The sequence below is a fragment of the Anolis sagrei genome, chromosome 3 (assembly GCF_037176765.1).
Source record: "Anolis sagrei isolate rAnoSag1 chromosome 3, rAnoSag1.mat, whole genome shotgun sequence".
In the NCBI taxonomy this organism is placed as follows: Eukaryota; Metazoa; Chordata; class Lepidosauria; order Squamata; family Dactyloidae; genus Anolis; species Anolis sagrei.
Genome location: NC_090023.1, coordinates 219,719,791 through 219,740,913, shown reverse-complemented (window position 1 = coordinate 219,740,913; position 21,123 = coordinate 219,719,791). Strand labels below are relative to the sequence as shown.

Sequence of the window (21,123 nt, the reverse complement as noted above, 5' to 3'; positions counted from 1 at the left end):
CTCAAGCTTTTGTTGCTACTCATTAAACTAGTTTGTCTGCTGTTACAACTAAAAGTTATGGTTTTTCAAACTGTTAATTTTAGAAATAGTTAATCGTCATTTTGTACTCTGTCCATTTTGTATCCTAGTGATGCTATATTGTAAAAAGAAAAAGATATTGAAATAAAAATGTACGCTACTTATATTTTAACTCATATTGTGATGACTTGTGGCACTATTTTGAGCCCTGCTAATTATGGAAAAAGTACACTTAAGTATGCACTTAACTCACCAGCAGTTTGAAAACTAAATTTATTTTTTTCCCTCACGAAGTACAAATACATAGAAATGGGAGGTTTCAAGTAATTCTATATAACACATGCAGTAGGACAGTAGAAACTCTTAAAAATTGCACAAGACAGATTATAAAGAACGACAAAGAAAAAAATATAGGAAATCATAACAGAGGCTGGTAGTGATTTTTTTTATTATGTGATCAAATTCTTTTGAAGGCTTCCAAAACAATTATATCATCTTATAAAGGACCCGGAAACTTTGGAAATATAGAAGTATTTTCTATTCATGTTTTTTTTCAGTTTCCAGTGCCATCACATGAAATGCCTCAGATTGTTCTTATAAATGGACCCTGTCAGCAAACAGCTCAGCACGAAAATTATTTTAAAAGTACACGTTTTAACATTTCAACAGGTGCGTGATGCAACCAGGTCTTCTTCATTACGTTTCAACAGCTGCTGCCTATATTCCCCTCCAAGGCAAACAGTGGCAAATATGTAATACAAGGCCTACAGAAGCCAGCATTAAAGACTCTAGTGACATCACCCAGCTTTACAGAAGTCCACAAATTATTGCATTTCAAATGGGTAACGGGGGACACCATGTTCGTGCTTGCCAATATGGCAAGTGGCATGACCGAAGTTTTCTTCACTTACAGCTGTTAAGTTCACCAATTAGCACAACCTAGTCTCAAGACACTTTAGAGCTCAAGGGTTCAACAGGATGCACAAAGTATTAGATGGATATAAATTGTACACTGTTTCCAATAGATAAAGCAGCAACCATTTGCCATATTGAAACTGGAGGTAGAAACCTACTACTGAAAATAATTGGTTCTTAGCAAGAGTGCTCGTTTATTTTTACAACTTCTTACAGTTGTATGAGAATCAGCAGCAGAAAGTGAACCTGATCAAGAAGTACCATATTGAAAAGTCTGGACCCTACAAATGCAAATAGCCTTACAGAGAACCTGGGAAATGCACTCTCCTGTTAATTGTAACCATTAAAGTTAGCTTGTGTTTATAGAAGATTTTCATTACTCTCTATTCTTTATTTAAAAGGCTTCCATATATCTAAGCATTAAACACATATATGGTTGGAATGATCACAGCAACTCCCCAGTATCTATTTATTAAGTGCTGGATAAGGCATTATGCCTAAGCTGAACTCTCCTCACTGACAGACTCCACTATATGAAAAATGGCTGAGGCCAAAAGGGGCACATATTAAAATTTCTCTCCAATTACTGTCCCATTGTAGCCTAAATCCAGTTGTTAGTCCCAACTAGAGCAAATGTACAGTCAATGGAAATATGGTAAATCAGCACGTAATGTACTTAAGTTCCGTTGATGCAGTCGGCCTAACAACTGGACTTTGGTTTACGAGCTCAATGAAAGAGCATATTTTAGAATACTGGAATGCTTTAATTGAATTAAACAACTTCCTATCCTCCCAGTACAATGGTTAATGTTTTTGGGACAACTCGAGTCTTCACTGCTTAGCCTTTAGGAGGAATGTCTACAAGAAAACAGTACAAACTACGAAGGCTTGATATGCAAGCCTTTTCAAACCAGTCAGTCACTGAAATGCAGGAGTTGCCTACATATTAAAACATACACCGTACCCTATGGATTATCCACTCCGCCACCATCTCTATCTTCAAAGAATGTTAAAACAACCAGAAATACTCTATATTCATTAATAGTTATTCCCTGCAGTTGACACTCTGACAGAACCAAAGTAGTTTTCACAAGGTGGTTATACTAGATTGTAAAAATCAGTCAATTGCAGCCATTTATTTATCATTAACAACACTTCATTGATATTACTGTGACTTCCTTATCAGTGCTCGGAATCACAAAGCCATCTCACCACAGTTCATTATGTTAACCACTTTGCAGCTAAAGTGCACCTTTGGGAAGATTGAAAATTTCCTTAACTACAATTTCAATGTGCAACTAGCAAAAGTATTACTAGAACTTATTTTTTAAATCTGCAGATTAAACTGGAGTGCTTTGCAAATGGATACATTATTGCACACAGAGGATTTGGTATTTCCCTTGCCCTGTAACTCTAGGGCAAAGCTAGAACACCCAGAACAAGGAGCCCAGGGCCATTCCTGTTGCTGCCCCAGCAAGCATCCCCAGTGCCAGGTCCCCATCATTATCCCGATAACGTTCTCTGATGATGACATGATTTGCAGGCGGGTGGCCATAGGGACCTGTAGAAAAGAACATCAGAGATACAAATGAATTAAATTTGTATTTTTTCATTCCCTTTTGAGCAAGGATGTTAGATCTCCTCAAACATGGGTGCTTTAATGCCCTAGCCTATAGAGGAGAGTTAAGAGAAGAGAAGGCAGGTCTTGCAGTTGAAGTGGAATAGACACCTCCATCTTCTACAACAAACATTAAAAATCAGAATGACAATGGTTCATCAGTAAGTAATGTGAAGGAAGGTGTTTCATCATGCTTTCTGTGGAAAATCATATCTGGCTTATCAACAGAACCTCAAAACCCATTTTGGAAGATCAGAAAAGTCATAGCCACTCTGAGCCCACATACCACCTTTGTCAAATAACTAGAAGGTGGATGTACAAGCCAAGTTCAAATACAGAATAATCCTTAAAGCAACTATAGTTGCTATATTACACAAGCACAATTCTCATGCATTGTTTATGAAAATATATTTGCTTCATTGTATAAATATTATTACTATCTAGTAACAGAGTCTAAGCTACAAAGCAATAAGCTAATAAGTGGTTGAGAAATCATGTTCAGATGTCTCTCCATGTATCACAATACTTAAGCATTTAATGTTGGAGAGTAGCAACATGCCATTAAATCTTCATTATTTAGCCAAGTGCATTCTTTTTTGGCTACAACTAACTACAACCACTAAATATAGTCTGCTAGAAGCAAGATATGTTTAGCAGTACAATCCTGTGCAGGTTAATTCTCAGAGGTTAATTCCTTATGTTCAGCTGCACTTACTTCCAGGTAAGGGTGCACAGAAATGCAGCGTAAGCTGTTATATGTCAACAGTACATTAAATGCACACTTCTATCCAAGTTTTTAAATCTATTGTTAAAAACATTAGGTGTATACTAGTATCTTTTAAATTGCCAACTTCATCTAACAATGCTCTGTCTGTGTTATTCTTCAACCTCAATAATAGTATGATTTTATGATGGTCCTAGGAAAAGTTATTCAGTATAACTTATTAGTATCATAGGAAAGGTTGCTAATGAGATACTCTTCCCCTGCATCATTTTACTGGAAAGTAAAAAAAATCCTTCATTAAAAAAATAGTGCATGCAATTCTATACTGCAAATTTCTAGATGCGCTGATCAAGAAAAAAACATTACCATGATTTGGATACTGGTAAGGGATTGCATATGTTTGTCCATTAGAGGTATAGATGATCTGAGGTCCTGGAGGTGGATATGCACCATTATATGGGGGATAGCCATAAATCTGTTAAAATGACAAATATTGGTCAGAAATATATTTGACAAAACATACCCAAACAAACTTTTCTCTCAAATTTTACCACAGTCTAAAACAAAGTACATGCTCATGCCTAGGACAGTTCACTGGTGTAAAACCAGATAATGTGAAAACAAGGCAATACAAGTCAAGCGAAACTTCGCTTCATCAGCAATTCTAGCACTACTCACAATATTACTTAATGACAAACGGAAACTGTGAGCACAAAAATACACATAACTTTACATGCCAAGATCCATAGTTTTCTAGCAGTTTGACACTGCAAAACAAGGAAAGCCATACTTTTAACCAACTTTGACTAACCAATCTTTGTCTTTTAAACTTTGACTAAGGAACCATGTACTTTAAACTTACCTCAGGTGAGGGTGTAGCATAAGCTGTATATGGAGGAGGAGCAGAAGAAATTGAATTGTCTTCATACATCACTTCAGAACCAATATAGGCCTAGAGACATTGATACAAAATACAAAGGCAGTTGTTCATACTGTCAGAGGGCAAATGCACATGGATAGGTATAAGGAATTAATACATAAAGGAGGCATTAAAACGAAATTGAAGCAAAATTGGAATTTCTGACCCATCATACTTGACTGAGAGGGGTAATATCCACTACATAACAAACAGCCACTTCTCATATAGGGGGTTTTTTTTTTCTAGCAAAAAGGTTATGGGACAAAACTATTCCAGCAAATCTATTGTATTTTGCTGCTGGACGCTTACTTATCCCATGCCATTTTTAGGGTGAAAAGGTGACGGAGAAGCAGAGAAAGTGCTAAGATGAGAAGCAACTTACTCCCTACCTAAATATGGAAGGGCTGTAAGTCAAGCAGGTACTGATGTCATGAGAGGCAGGGATAGAAATGGTAGATACATCCACCAGCAGCTCACCATAAAGTAGCCATAGACATATTTGTCAATGGCTAGGGCCAAAGAAGGACACACTTCACTACTGAATTCCTACCAGGCTAAAAAAGGGAAACTTAAGGATGAAAATGGATTTGTTAGGCAAGCCGATGTCCATTTCATGGTAAATGAAAGTCAGGCTCTTTTGGGCAATAGTTCAATCAGCAAATGCTTAAATTCTATATGCCTTTTTCCAGAAAGAAGGGAATTGCAATCGATGTCCTAAAATATATAGCCAAAGTTCATAGGCATAACTTCTGTTAACAATAACTAACATTTCACAGAAGTGTACGAACTTTCAAAATCTCCAGAACTCTTCACAACAGGATCTTTCATAAAAATTAGAGGAGAAAGTAGGGAAATCCAAATGTTTGCCTAGATGTTAGAGCCATGTGGTCTGCACTTAAATTCAGCCCCAAGATAACAGTTAGAGACTGAATGAGTTACTGGCAGGTGTGCAGGTATTAGACTGCACCTAGCAATAAATACTGACCAAAAATGGGTTTCTATTTTTGGAAACAAAAAACTGGCTGCAAACTCAGAAATCTGGCTTAGAAAAATCAAGCAGCTTTCTCAGCTGTCACAAGGTACACATACAGAGAAATCACAATTTGAGTTAAGAAGTCAACTGACTGAATTGTCATTATAATTTGGAGAATTGGAGAGGATGGAATTGTGTTTGTTTTGTATTGTGTATTGGCATAACCACAATTATTTTTTAATTTCTTTTGGAAGACACTGTAACACGCCACCCAGCGATAACTCTAAAGCTAAATGAACAAGATTTTCTTCCATCCAAAGGACACATAGCTCCTTTTTGGATTATTAAACAAAAGGCCTTCAATGAAATGCTGATCACCCTGGAAATAATTACATCCCAAAATGCACACACAGGCAAACATTTGAACACGGTAAAAGCCTTCCAGAGACAGAAAATATGTGGTTCTCTAGATACTGCTGAACTAAAACTCTGATACTTTTTCCTTCACTGTGCTAGTTAGGGCTTATGGGAACTGCAGCTCAGAAACTAATTTAACCAGTCACTTTTTTATCGAGATGAGTAACTTGCTACAAAAGTTGTTAGTGCCATCACTATGTGTACCATCATGCCCTCTGCTTGAGCTAACTGAGACACATGCTAGTACAGTAATGCATTGTGTGAAAGTCAGCATTAATCCCAGCTCTTCATCAATAGTTCAGTAACCCCCAGAAAGAGAAACAGAAATATGTCAGCCAATACTGATCAAGTTCAGTCTTGTGTGCTGATACTCAAAAATCTCTCCCTTCTCCTCAGTCTATTCTGCAAATCCCACTTCAACTGCTGCCATAGAGAAACCAGCTTAAGCACTACTTGAGAAAACGAAAAGAGCAAAAGGTAATCTTTCCACTACTGTTTTTAATAACAGAAAAGAAAGAAAATGAAAAACTGCCTTACCTCATTTGTTCTAGCATCTTGGAGAGCAAATTTCCAAGCCCTGTAGGAAACATGAACAGAGAAAATATAAAAGGGAGGAAAATCACTAACAGGAGCTGTATGCATATCCTTAAAAATGTTTATCGCAAAATAGCACAATCACACCCCAAAATAGCAGTGCTTTGGAGGTAACAAAAAAGCATTACGGCAGACATGCACACACACACACACACACTAACCTTTGTTTTAATTGTTAACTGCTGTCAAATTGACTTTGACTTATGGTGACCTAATGAGAAACCTCCCTAGCTGAATAAAAGATATGTGTATTGCAGAGCTGTCAAAATTGTTTTATACAGGAATTCCTTCAAGCGTAGAGATTATAGCACCAGATATGATGCACCCCAGAAAGGTGAATGGCTAAAATTCTAGGACTATGACAAAAGTTTTTTAAAAAGAGAAATTGCCAAAACATAGAATAGCTGCTGTGTTTGGAAACTCACAAGCAATCGTCAGCACTTTCCGCACAGAGACTGAGCACTTTTCCATCACGACAAATGATCTGCAGCAAACAATCATGAGGTTTCCCTTCTGGAGGCTGTAAACCTGATCAAAAGAAAGAAAACAAAATAAAAACAGGGAAAGATTATTTCACTTCCTAGGACAAGCAACTAGGTACTCAGCTAAGGTACAAGATGTCCTATAGCACCTAAAGCAGAAACCTACACCTGGCAAAAGGAGGAAAATACAGCTAAATTCTGCTTGCTATATTACTACAAAGCTATAATTAAAACACAAGGCAGCGTGTTATTTTTCCAGATTTCTAAAGGCAGGATTCTCAAACCTTCTATCTTTGGTCCTTCTAGGAGAGCTGAACATAATGGAGGTCCACCAGCTAAAAAAAGGGAAAGTAGACATGACACCAATAAAAAGTGGCTAATACAGGTTGAACAAAACCAACTGGCAATTACTGACATAATAATTATATTTTATTCCTTAGGAATTTCTCAATCCATCATGATAATCTGGAGTATGTCGGCTTTCCTCAAATGAAGTACAGACTTTGGCTGAGGATGAATCATAACTCAGTCTTCCTAGTTCAAGTAGTTAGCTAATACAAAAGCTCTAAATTGAAAAAAACTTATTAACAGATATTTTTCATTCCTCATTCACTTACCTGCCTTTCTCTACAAGTGCTATTACTTCCTTTCTCTTATTCCCAGCTACCAGTCCTTCTTTCTACCATTTTATACACTTTCTCCTTTTACAGCTTCCCTCCCTTTTTCTCTATTTCCAGGTTTTTATTATTACTGTTACTAGTAATCCTTAATCCCTATAATTTCCTTCAAAAGCCCCTTCTGCCCCTAAACCTTAGAAACTCGTGCTTTTATATCTTAGGTAGCCAGAAAGAATAATACATCTAAATATCTAACACAGGGTCTACAAAAAAAGAACAACTAGAATATCCTGGACAAAGAGCCATCTAGGGCTCTTCCCACAGACTCTGTACCCTACTGATGAACCAATCTCCAAGGCAATATGTTTCACTATCAAATCAGTCACAGAACTGATTTGATAGTTTCCTAGAGTTGAACTGAATTTTCTTTCAGGTTCCACCTACGGATTCTAATCCTTCTCTCTGAAGCAACACAGACGTCGACCTCATATTATTCTGCATGACAGCTTTTCAGATATTTTAACACCATTGTCATATTATGCCTTAATCTTTTTCCCTCCAAGCTAAACATGCTTACCTCTTTTCATTATTCCCCATAGATCCTGTCTGTTCCCTTTAGAACACATTCCAATTTGTCAATGTTTTTCTTAAAATGTGTCATTCAGAACTTTCCAGTGTGAGCAAACCAGAGCAGAACAGAATAAAGGGTCATTCGATCTGGACACATGTTTTTCTAATACATTAAAGATTGCTTTAGCTTTCTTGAAAGCCAGATTTCAATGTTGGCTCATGTTCAGCTAATTCGGCATTATCAAACAGCCAAAGCACTTCGTTTTCCTATTTTTTAACAAAGGAAGTAAAGTACAGATGAAAAACTACGTTGTCTCCTGTTTTGCTTTGTTTATTTTTTTCTCATTTTCCCTTTAATTCTTCCTCAAATTCTTCCTCAAAACAATCCCTTTGGGCCATTGTCCCCATATTTTGGACAACCTCTGTTTTAGGACCAGAAAAAGATTTAGTTTAATAAGAAACTGTAAATTCGGATTTACTTTGCATGTATGTGCCCTTGTGTTTCATGAATTTCACAGGGTATTTTTGGGCAAGAAAAACTCAAATATGGTTTTGCCAGTTCCTTCCTTTGAAATATAGTCTACAGCACTTGGTATTTATTGCCAGGGTCCCATGTAGTCAAAGGTTTTTCCTGAGGCTAAACATGTCAGAGAAGGGAGGAATGCAGAAAAAGTTCCCTCCAACCTGCTAGGGTTCAGAGGGTATGTTTTGACTGAAAAATAATACTTGTTTTAAAAAATCCAAGTACAGGCAGTCCCCAAGTTAGGAAAAAAAGGTAAGTTCTATGGGCTTGTTCCCAAGTCAAATTTTTATGTAAGCTGGAAGTAGTACATTTTAAGTGTAACTCCAGTCAAATATATCCTGTATATATTGTAGCTCTGGATAGTATAGGGAAGGGTTACCACCCTTAAGGTGTTTGTTTTGCTGCCTGTGTTTCTGTTCAGAAGATTTCACCTCACTTTCTGTCTCTATTGTAATTGGATTTTGAAAAAATTGGCTTGTTATGGAAACAAGGATTGGTGAGAAAGCTTCAGTTAAGAAACCTTTCCCCCCATAACTCTTTTAGGAGTGAATTTCCCTTTCTAGGATTAGATTTGTCTCACTTCTTGGTGTCTCATCCCTATTCTTAACTATGAGTCATTTCTAATTCTGATGTTTGTGACTCAGGGACTGCCTGTATTGGGAGTGCAGAAGGGAATGCAGCCCTCAACAGCCCTTCAGAAGGAGAATCCTGTCTGTCCCAAACTCCACCACCTCATCTCCTTACAGGAAAGAATGGAAATATCCAACAGAAATCCTAGATCTAAAAATCATTACATATGATAGTTGAACAGAATAGTAATGGTGGAAAATTGACTTTTAAATCTGCTATTAATTCATTATGTATGGTGAAATCATATAGTTCAATGTCTTTCATTCTTTGAAAAAAAATAGAATTCATACACATCATGCCCTTAGAGGAGGTAAAGAGGTCATCACAATTTCTGATAATTAAACAGAATAAACAAAAATTCTATGCACATTTACCTGGGAATAAGTTCTGTTAGAAGTTAATCAACTTCTGATTAGATACTGTATGAACAGGTCTGCACAATCTGTACAGAGCCACGTTAAGAGCAATCACTGACCCCAGTTGTAAACTGGGAAACTAGTGAACCTAATACTTGAAACTAAACTTAGTTCTAAGTCATTCATATTTATATTAAAAGTTGCACCAAATTTAGTTGTGACTGGTGACAAGCTTTGCGTATGAAAAGTAATAACATATCAAGTAAAAAGCACATCTATACCTCGGCATTCGTCCCCCACTCTGACGTTGATACAATCCACTTTCATGTGAATTCTGTCTTCTAGATCGTGCCGATTCTGATCGTCATAAAATAATAAATGGCCATGGGACCACAAATCAAACCAATTCTTCTTCCAGCGCCTTAATATAGTACCTAGATAGAACAGAGAACAGTTATTTTTGAATTCACAGATTAGAAAACCTTGCTCTAAAACAGGGGTCCACAAACTTTTTAAACCGAGGGCCAGGTCACAGTCCCTCAAACTTTGGAGGGCCGGACTGTAATTTGGAAAAAAATTAATGAATTCCTAAGCACATATCTTATTTGTAGTGCAAAAAATACTTTAAAACAATACAATAATTAAAATGAAGAACAATTTTAACTTATTAGTATTTCAAATATAAACTTATTAGTATTTCAATGGGAAGTGTGGGCCTGCTTTTGGCTGATGAGATAGGATTGTTGTTGTTGTTGTTGTGTGTTTTCAAGTTGTTTCAGACTTAGGGTGACCCTGAGAAAGGGCCGGGTAAATGACCTTAGATGGCCGTATCCGGTCCCCGGGCCTCAGTTTGAGGACCCCTGCTCTCAAACATTATTTTAACAGCCCTTCGGTTTGAAATGAAGAGCAGTTGAAATCTTAATGTTTTAATTTTAATCGTCATGCAAAGAGAACAGGTAAATTTACTCCCTCACACCGTTTTAACAGCCACCAAAACAGGCAGTTTTAAAAAGGGATAAGGTAATTCATGTAAGATACAGATATGGCTACTAGTCGTGATGCGCACATATGCCTTCCAAAACCAAAGCAGTACGCCTCTCACTGCCAGTTACTAGGGAATACAAGCTAGAAGTTGATACTGTATTCACATCCTTATATAGGTTTATTCCCACCGACATCTGAACCACCATTAAGGGAATTGAATGGGCTGAATTAGATAAGCATTTACTCTGATCCAGCACATTGCAACCTTTTTATGTGCTTAGAAATGCATCTGAATATCAAGAAAGGTCTCCTGGTGTCTTTTCCACTTTGCAGTTATAGCATTATAAATCCATTTTGCTTGTTATAGAACCCTGGAATTTAGTTTATGAAGGAACTAGAGCCCACTGGCTGAGAATTCTAAAAATCCCTTCCTGACGTATGACAGTTCAAGTGGAATCATCACGGGTTCTGTTCACATACAATACAACCACTGAACTCACAGGACCATTTTCACCTACCCACATCTGACAAAATATATGCTTTGCAGGAATTTTCTAGGTCCTTCAAGACAACTCTATGGTAACTTCCAGCACAAATCATTAATTTCAATAGCATTTGTCATTATCCATAGCTTGCTGTTCCATGGTAAGTTCAGGAATACATCCCCTCCCAATATGGAAGTCATACTCCATGTCAGGTCCACAAAACACGTGGCCTTCCAAGTGTTTGGGATTCTAACTCCCAGAAGCCGTAGCCAGCTTGTTCAATGGTCAGGAAGTCTGGGAGCTGAAATCCAAAATACATGGAGAGCCACAGGTTGTGCAGGCTATTTTAATAGGAATTGTAATCGGTTATTAATGGTTTAAAAAGGTTGTAACTATTTATTTTTAACAGTCCTATGTTTAATTCTATTTTTGTGTTTATGTGTTTTAGGTTTTAAATTGTACATTGTATTGTTTTTAGCAATGTTAGACTCTGAGTCTCTTTTAAAAAGGAACAAGTGGAATGGAATTAAATAGGAGAAGATGGTAGTAATTGTCGTCCCACTGTCCCTATTGTCCCGTCCCTCTGGAAGACAAGAGTTTTTCTGGACTAGTAGCATAGATTGTGGTGCAGAACCTTATCAAACCAACCTCTTTTGAGTGCACTGACTCTACAAGTACTGAATTTGCCCTCCATTTTCCAGTGTCCTCCATTTTTATTCAGCAATGGGAGGAAGGGAGGAGTCCATATCAGGATTGCAAACATAGCTGTGCACACACAGAAGGCTCCAACTTCCAAACTCATATCATTTGGGTTGTTGTAGTTTGTTCGGGCTATATGGCCATGTTCTAGAGGCATTCTCTCCTGACGTTTCGCCTGCATCTATGGCAAGCATCCTCAGAGGTGGTGAGGATGCTTGCCATACCTCTGAGGATGCTTGCCACAGATGCAGGTGAAACATCAGGAGAGAATGCCTCTAGAACATGGCCATATAGCCTGAAATAAACCACAACAACCCAGTGATTTCAGCCATGAAAGCCTTCAACAATTCATATCATTTGTTTCAGCCACTGGTGAAGATGGACAGTTTACCATTTATTTGTGGCTCCAAACATTATTTTGTTTCTTTCTTTTTAAATCATCACAATCTTAAAAGCACACGTCTTGACACAACTGTGTTTTCCTGACACCAACCCACATGGCTTCACCTCATTAGGAAAGAAAACACAGGTAATATAATTTGGTCCCCAGAAAGAAAAGACAGCCAACCAAATCCATTACTCACTTTGCCGAAGCAGCCATCCACTTTTCACCAGTGCCATCGTAAATGCTATAAGAAATGGAAAAGGAGATGCGTCATTGATGTATCTCAAAGCAATACCAGAACACAGAAAATATTCCTCTATACCTTCAGCTCTGCAAAGCTCTAAGCACAATATTCAAATATATATGAGCATGAAATAAATTTCACAGAAATGCATACTGATGCAATGTAATACATCTTTCCCCAAGCTGGTATCTTCCAAATGTTCTGGGTTATCAGTCCAGTAATTCATTGGCAACACAGCCATAAAGCTAGAGATGATGAGAGATGCAGCCCAACACATTCTGAGGGTACCATGGAGAAGGCTGTTGTAAGATCTCTTTCATTCATTAGCTTATCCTGATAACACACTGCACCACAGGAATAAGAGTCCCCATAAAAGTTTAAAACAGATGCTGTATAATCCAGTGGACACTACTGTATAAACCAATTCATAAATCGGCCACATGTATAAATAAAGGGCAGGTTCTGGAGTCAAAATTATGGATTTTGTATAGGATGGGTCGAGGCTTCTTTAGTTTCTTTTAAGACAGTGGTTCTCAACCTTTCTAATGCCGTGACCCCTAAATAAAGTTCCTCATGTTGTGGTGACCCCCAACCACATTTTCGTTGCTACTTCATAACAGTAATTTTGCTACTGTTATGAAATGTAATGTAAATGTCTGATATGAAGGATGTATTTTCATTGTTACAAATTGAACATAATTAAAGCATAGTGATTAATCACAAAAACAATTGTTTGGGGGAGTGTGGGCAACAGATGATGGGATCTGAAGTACCTTCAACCGATGCAGCTCTGACTTCCAGAGACCATTGAGACACCCCCCCCCCCCCCGAAATACAGACTTGGACCAAACTTGGCACACAGAACCCTAATGACCAACAGAAAATACTGGAGGGGGTTGGGGGAATTGATAATGAATTATGGGAGAGGTAGTTCACCTACATCCAGACAGCACTGTGAACCCAAATTACTATGGATCTGGACAGAACTTGGCACAAATACTCAGTATGCTCAAATCTCAAGACTGGTGGAGTTTGGGGAAAATAGACCTTGGCATTTGGGAGTTGTTGGGATGTATAGTTCCCCAGCCATCAAAGAGCATTCTGAACTCCAACAGTTAAATTGGACCAAACTTGGCCTGCAGAACTCTCACGACCAACAGAAAACACTGGAGAGGTTTTGGGAAAATAGACCTTGGCATTTGGGACTTGTTGGGGTGTTTAGTTCCCCAGCCATCAAAGAGCATTCTGAAATCCAACCACAATTAAATTGGACCAAACTTGAGCTATGTGGAAGGGGCCTGGGTTATCTGAGGCCCCTTCCATACAGCTGCATAAAATACACACTGAAGTGGATTATCTGGCTGTGTGGACACAGATAATCCAGTTCAAAGCAGATAATGTGGGATTTCATTCATCTGTGTGGAAGAGGCCTGGGTTATTTGGGGCCCCTTCCATACAGCTGCATAAAATACACGTTGAAGTGGATTATCTGGCTGTGTGGACACAGATAATCCAGTTCAAAGCAGATAATGTGGGATTTCATTCATCTGTGTGGAAGAGGCCTGGGTTATTTGGGGCCCCTTCCATACAGCTGCATAAAATACACGTTGAAGTGGATTATCTGGCTGTGTGGACACAGATAATCCAGTTCAAAGCAGATAATGTGGGACTTCATTCATCTGTGTGGAAGAGGCCTGGGTTATTTGGGTCCCCTTCCATACAGCTGCATAAAATACACACTGAAGTGGATTATCTGGCTGTTTGGGCTCCCCCTTCCCCAACAGCTAAGACTTCTTACCCAGGGAGCAACCAGCTGGTCCACTCACTAACCTTGCAGCAACAACAACAGCCACAGCCTGCGAGCCAGGGAGGGGGAAGGCGGGGCAAGGCAGCAGCAACCCTTTTCCTCTCCCTCCAGTTGCCCATCAAGGAGGACGAGGAGAAGGGACACTGCTGCAGTTTCTCCGCTTTTTCCTCTTCCATGGCCAGTTGGAGAAGAAACAGCAGCAGAGCGCCTTCTCCTCTTTTTCCTTCTCTCTCCTTGATGGCCAGCTGGAGGAGGAGGAGCAAGAAGAGGAGAAACAGCCGTAGCGGCCCCTGTGCGGCCTCTTCTCTTCTCTCCTCTTCTTCATGGGGGAACTGACCTATGTTTTGGTGAGTTGTAGTTCACCCACACCAGAGAAATTGACCTCCTTCCATGATGGACCTGGGTCAAACTTGGGCAGCAAGAGCCAGCCCATATGGGGAGCCTTCCAATCGACCCCACCCCTTCTAAACTCACGGGGAGGGGAGGGCCCAAGAAGGTCTCCAAAAATAGTGTACCTTCTCCCTTGCGCGCCCTTGCCTCTAAGCTCCTCCTCTTGACTCCATGCAGCCTTGTGGGAAGAGGAGGAGGAGCCGACCAGGAGTGCCTGGATGTTTGGCTGGCACAGGGGCCGGCAGCCATTTTGGAGGGGGCGGGGCTAACCGAGGTGCCTTCGCGGCCCCCCAAAAATGACCCAGCGACCCCCCTGGGGGTCCCGACCCCCAGGTTGAGAACCGCTATTTTAAGACATATTAAGCTCTTGTCTTTTGCCACTCAAGTCAGAAAGGAATGGTTCCTTTAAAAAATAATTAAGGCACAGTACTCACATTCCTGAGTGATCAAATATTACTTTTTGTTCCAACCAATGGGGCACTCATTAGTGAGATAGTAAAGCTGAGAATAAGCACAATAATAAATGCAACCAGGAGTCTTCAGCTGACATTTCTTCTTCTTCTTATCTACTCATATAGGGACAGAGTGAGGCATGCCCATACTGACATGCAAAGCAGAAGGTTCTTACTTAAATGAGAAATGTGGGCAACCATAACATTGATTTAAGCTAAGGCAGACTTCAGGCAGCCACTGTACAGCCAAATTTTGGCCCTTAAATAACAAACTGTGCCATGTAATTTCCTCACCCAAGTTTTTTCTCCAACCTAATACAGGCCTGAGGCTCCTGACAGAAAAAAAGGTTTTTGCAGACCCTACCTAACATTTCAGGAGGGTATTTACCAAGCTATCCATGGAATCCGAAAAATGTGGCTTTACAAAGTTGTAGCAAAGAGCTAAAATGTTCCTCGGATTCACAGATATTGTCATTCAATCCCTTTTAGCTAGACAGTGGTAATACTATCTCCTCTAATCTGCGCAGATTTGGACTGTTTTTGGACAATGAGAACAGCCACTCTACTGAAGAACAATGCAGGACTAGATTAAAAGCCTAGTCTAATTTTCTGTTTTCCATGTTGTCAATTACTTATGGACAGTCTATTAGAGGAACATGAGTGTTCTTTGCATTTTCTGGAGCTCCAGAAGCAGGAAGAAATTTCTCAAGGCTTAAAGGCTGACTAGATCCGGTTGGCTTGCTTGCTGCTGACTTTCTGTCAGCAAGTAAATATTTTTTATTTATTTAGGGAGGCATTTGGTTCTTAATATGCTGAGGCAAGTGGACCTTTTAAAGAGCATGTGTACTGTATTTTTATTATTTTAAAATAGAACTGTGATCCAATTAGACTTTGAATTTTGTATTAATAGTTGCTCTTACTGTACTGTTTTTAAATTGTTACAAGAAACAAAAACTTTTGTTCAAGAAAAAAATGATTTACAGAGTGTTGGACCCACAGTGGTGAGACCAATTTGTTCTATAAATGTCAGATGGAAAGAGGGTCATGGAAACAGGGATCACTTTTTGCAGATGGACTAAACTAGGACTTTTGAAGATGAAACTACTACAGCCTTAACCCCCTCCTCCCATGAAAATCTGTTTCTTAGTTGACTTGTTGGTCATGCAATAGTTTAAAAAGATTCTTAAATATTTTTTATTTACTATTGCCCCCTCTCTCCCATTGCTCAATATTCGTCAGATATGGAATTTGCAGACTTGCCTTAAGATTAGAAGGAAAGTAACATTGTTTGGGATTTGAGCTGATGCTCCGATTTAAAACAAAAGTTACTTTTAGATAAATGGGAAGAGGAAAATGTGTTTTCCTCTATTCATATCTATTGTATATCCCTTTATGTATTCCTTTGACCAATTTACCCAAGACCAATTTACTCAAGACAGGGAGATTTTTATGTCTATCTCATTTAAGTTACTCTGAGGATTTCAACATTTACCATATATACTTGCATTTTTGCTAAACCTAGTCATAAATCCCTTCCCCCCCCCCCCCCCAAAATTGAAATATTCAGATTGGGTCAAGTTCTCAAAGGATTACTTTATCAAATGCTTCTGCTTATTTCTAGAAATTGCTCTATTTCACACTGGCTTTCACTTTGGCTCATGAGCTAGATATTGTATTTAAACTATTACATGCCAGAAAACACTGCATTTAATTTTCAGCAGTTTAAAACCTTCACACCAAAAGTGTCAGGTAAAATAGCTGGCAGGTATAATGAAGTTTTATACATATTCGGCATTGTTCTGTTATTTTTAATTTGTTATAACGCTCTCCACACGCTCTCTAGCCCCCTCTTCCTTCACTTCATCGCTGCCAGCTCCTCGTTGAACCAAGGAGCTGGTTTAGCTTGGCTACTTGAGAGGGAAAGTTCTGGAGCAATCGTGTCTATTGCCCTGGCCATCTTCCCATTCCAGAGAGTGACCAGAGCATCAACAGGATCACCAACCGAGGTGGCGGGAAATTCCCCAAGAGCCGTCAGGAATCCATCCGGATCCATAAGTCTCCTGGGGCAGACCATCTTAATGGGTCCTCCACCCCTGCGGAGGTTAGGGGTGCAGCAAGTCTAAACCTGATCAGGTGATGGCCAGTACATGGCAACGGAGCAATGGACAGCTCTTCTACACTTCCACCTTCCTACCATCCCTGACAGAAAACCAAATCTAGTGTGTGACCAGCACTGTGGGTAGGGCCAGATACCCGTTGGGACAGCCCCATGGTCACCAACTAATCCATGGGCCACATCAAACTCCATAGTTTTGACACCAAAAACTACTCTTGATTTATACATGAGGTTGTCTTATAAATGACTACATACAGTAAATATCATAAAGCAGTATTTCTCAAACTGTACTCCTCCAGGTGTTTTGTACTTCAGTTCCCAGAAATCCCAGCCAGGTTATCAGCTATAAGGAATTGTGGGAGCTGTCTGAGAGCCCCTGTCATAAAGGCACCAAATTCTCTCTGATTCTTGAAGCTAAGAAGGCCAGCCCTGATTGGTAATTAGATGGAAGAAAGCCAATGAGTAGTGCTATAGCTATTTTTCAGAGGAAAGAACTGGCAATATTACCTCAACGAAACCCTTTCAGCAAACAGCACTCTCAACAAATCCGAAAGTCACTTTCGTACTCCAGCAATAGAACATGTATTTTAAATATTTCTTTATAATTTGATTTGCTGATGAAAGCAAGTTATAAAAAACTAGAAGCAGCAAAAGGAATCAAAGATTGTGTTGTACAAAGGCGTTGCCACCAAGTTGCAGTAGGGATGCACTTGGCAGAATCCCAGTAGCATATGAATAATTTGTCTTAAACATTTTATTCTCCAGTATTAAAAAAAAAAGTTTCATAACCCACATTTTTCACTAAAGAAAATCCATTTGGAGAAAAAAATAAAAATTATCCATTCTTCCCCTTCTGAATTTTTTTCTGGATCATACTACATCCCAAATAACCACACCCCCATCTCCCATCCCAAACAGTACTCACTTTCTTTTATGTGCCTTCAACTTATGGTAACCCCATGAATTTCAAAACAGTTTTACTTTTTACTGTCATGAATTCTAAACTAGCTTTGGGTGAATCTACACTGTAGAACTGGTACAGGCTGATACTACTTTAACTACCATAGCTCAACAGCAACAAGATATTGCAAAACTTCCACAGCATTGAGCCATGGCAGTAAAACTAGTCACCTCAGTGACTTTACAGCGAAAAGCAAACAACAATCTGCTCTTTCACTTACCCTGAGAAGGAATGATGATTTCATCCACAGAAGTACCAACTATCACAATTCACTTGGGTTTTCCAACCGCTAACTTCTTACACCCAGCAATGATTCTTAGCATTAAGCCACCCCATTCCATTACTGATTGTGTATTTGCCTAGAAGTCACCTTATGGTAAACCCAGGCATTTCACTGGATTTTATTAAGCAGGGGATACTCAGAAGTGTTTTTTCCAGTTTCCTTCCTCTGAAATACAGCCTCCGATATACATTAGTGGTTCCTCATGCAAATACTAACTAGACCTGACCTTGCTTCACTTCCAAGATCTGAAAGGATCTGGTACCTTTAGGGTTTGTTGCAGAAGACAAGTACGGAGAAAGACCTTCCCTTCCCGTCATATTCTGCTCATATTTTGGCAGCAATCCAATATACGGCTGTCCAACAAATGCATTTTTAATTGGACTTATATATGCCTTTCTCTCAGCATACATACACGAACTTTATCTTCCCCACAGTAGCAAAGTATTTTATTTATACTCTGCCTTTCTCAACCACAAAGAGGACTAAAACAACATACAATTCAAATGAATATTTAAATTAAAAATTAAAATTAATCAACATTAAAACATTTAAAAACATTACATTCACTATTAAAAACCACACCATCCACAATCGTAATCTGAGGCCATTCCAGTTGTCATTGCACATATTACGTACCTATTACTGCACTACAATTATTGAATTACCAACAATAGTAACTCCATCATTCAGAACAAAACATCCCAGTAGTTCCATGATGGTCAACTCAGGTTTATCTGTCATCAGGACCTCTTGTGTCTAGACTGACATACCCGGTGGCCCTGCAGCCAGAATCCTTTCATCAGCTTAATTTCTGCTTCTCACGCAGCTCTTTAAAAAGGCAGGAGAGTCCACCAAGCGGGGATCCTGATTTAACTTGCACTGCACTTCAAGAGTTACACTACGTTAGACTGAACAGGGTCACCTAGGGTTCGTCTACTCCAGACATGGGCAAACTTGGGCCCTCCAGGTGTTTTGGACTTCAATTTCCACAATTCCTAACATCCGGTAGGATTCAACCACCTATGGCTTGAAAAAATTCAGTCCCCTCTTGACTTTTGTTTTTATATAAAGAACACAATTTTACTATGCCACTATATACAACAGGACTTGAGCATCCACACATTTTTGGTATTCACAAGGAGTCCTTGAAACAAACCCCAGCAAGATATCAAGGGCCCAGAAATGCATCTACTTAGTTTTAACTGAGGTATATTTATTATATGTATTCACTAATTAATAAACAGACATTAGTAAATATAAATAATTTAACAAGATACCAAGAGCCCACAATATTTTTGCTACAAAAAAAAATGCCCAGGAATGTATCTAATTTTAACTGAGGTATATTTATTATATGTATTAACTGATTAATATTAAACAATCATGAGTATAACTAATTTAACAGTAATTTATTAATAACAAGAGAAATATTCATTTGTGACTCCTGGATCAAGGGACATGAGCTTGACAAGCCTACCTCAGTTAATAGTTACTTATTGAGAAATAAACAAACAATTATTAATTAATTCTTAAGGCTTGTAGCCTTAAGAAAAATACTTCAGTTAACACGTTATCTATATAAATAAAAATGTAATGTTTGTTTGTGGGATTAATATAACTCAAAAACCACTGGATGAATTGACACCAAATTTGGACAGAAGACGCCTAACAACCCAATGAGTGACCATCACTCAAAAATTGATTTTCTCATTTGGGAGTTGTAGTTGCTGGGATTTATAGTTCACCTACAATCAAAGAGTATTCTGAACCCCACCAATGAGAGAATTGGGGCAAACTTCCCACACAGAACCCCCATGATTAACAGAAAATTCTTAAGGCCATCCAGTCCAACTCCCTTCTCCAGTGCAAGAAAACATAATCAAAGCCCTCCTGGCCAAGAGCCATCTAGTCATAGATATAGAGATATATGACTCACACAAACACAGATATAGTATCATAGATTTGAAAGGGACCCCTAAACAAGGACAATGCTCAATGTATTGTCGAAGGCTTTCATGGCTGGAATCACTAGGTTCTTGTGGGGTTTTTCGGGCTATATGGCCATGTTCTAGAGGCATTTTCTCCTGACGTTTCGCCTGCATCTATGGCAAGCATCCTCAGAGGTAGTGAGGTCTGTTGGAATTAGGAAAATGGGCTTATATATCTGTGGAATGACTGGGGTGGGGCAAAGAGCTCTTCTCTGCTGGAGCTAGGTGTGAATGTTTCAACTGACCACCTTCATTAGCATTTGAAGGCCTGGCTGAGCCTGGGGGAATCTTTTGTTGAGAGGTGTTTTGTTGAAGGACAAACATGCTATTTGCATGCTCCAGAGTAGGCCAACCAGACAATCTCTACATCAACACAAGCATAAAAAAATTACATATATTAGAAACCAACACTTTCTCATTACTTTATTTTCCAGATCACCAGACTGGGCCACAGCAACGCGTGGCAGGGGACGGCTAGTTTATTAATAATACAACGGGTTCTCCCCCCCCAAAAGAGGAAGGCGGGGGACGCCAAACGGCGGACACCGGGAAACAAGGCCTTGGCTGGGCCTGACATCCTTGACTGGCCTGTCCTGAAGCACAGAGAGAGGCCCTCCCTCCTTTGGTCCCTGTCTCCCTCACCGAACTGCGGCTGGTCGTCGTCGCGGCGAGGGCGGCGACCCTGGCCCGGCTGTCGAGCTCTGGCTCTCGAAGGCCCGCGGCAGGAGGAGGAGGAGAAGAAGGGGAGAGTGCTGCCACAACCAACACCACAAGAACGAGCCTCGCCGCCTCCCTCACACCTTCCTTCCTTCTGCCTGCTCTGGAGAACTGCGCAGCAACCTAGCGGCCCGGCGACGTCACATCCTCCCGTCGGGTTGGGAGCAAAGGATGAGGCGACGGCTGCGCGCGCAGATTTCCCCCTCCTTTCTCTCGAGGCCGTGAGCGAGGCTACGTCACCCGCGAGGGGGTGGGG

At 39.6% G+C, this 21,123-nt stretch overlaps 1 protein-coding gene across 3 annotated transcripts; it reads right to left on the bottom strand.

The window, feature by feature from the left end:
* Window positions 1-274: 274 nt before the first annotated feature.
* PLEKHB2 (pleckstrin homology domain containing B2) lies at window positions 275-21,057 on the bottom strand. 3 transcript variants are annotated; one of them, XM_060768158.2, is made up of 9 exons: window positions 20,793-21,057; window positions 12,109-12,153; window positions 9,638-9,790; window positions 6,945-6,995; window positions 6,604-6,706; window positions 6,122-6,161; window positions 4,138-4,227; window positions 3,642-3,750; window positions 275-2,494 (listed from the first exon to the last, which is right to left on the bottom strand). In XM_060768158.2, the coding sequence occupies exons 2-9, from the start codon at window positions 12,143-12,145 to the stop codon at window positions 2,358-2,360; spliced, it is 720 nt and encodes a 239-aa protein (XP_060624141.1). In that variant the 5' UTR covers window positions 12,146-12,153; window positions 20,793-21,057; the 3' UTR covers window positions 275-2,357. The 3 variants fall into 3 exon arrangements, with proteins under 3 accessions (XP_060624141.1, XP_060624142.1, XP_060624143.1); XM_060768159.2 differs by lacking the exon at window positions 20,793-21,057 and adding an exon at window positions 18,799-18,869; XM_060768160.2 differs by lacking the exon at window positions 6,945-6,995 and having other exon boundaries at window positions 20,793-21,053.
* Between the last annotated feature and the right edge of the window lie 66 nt (window positions 21,058-21,123).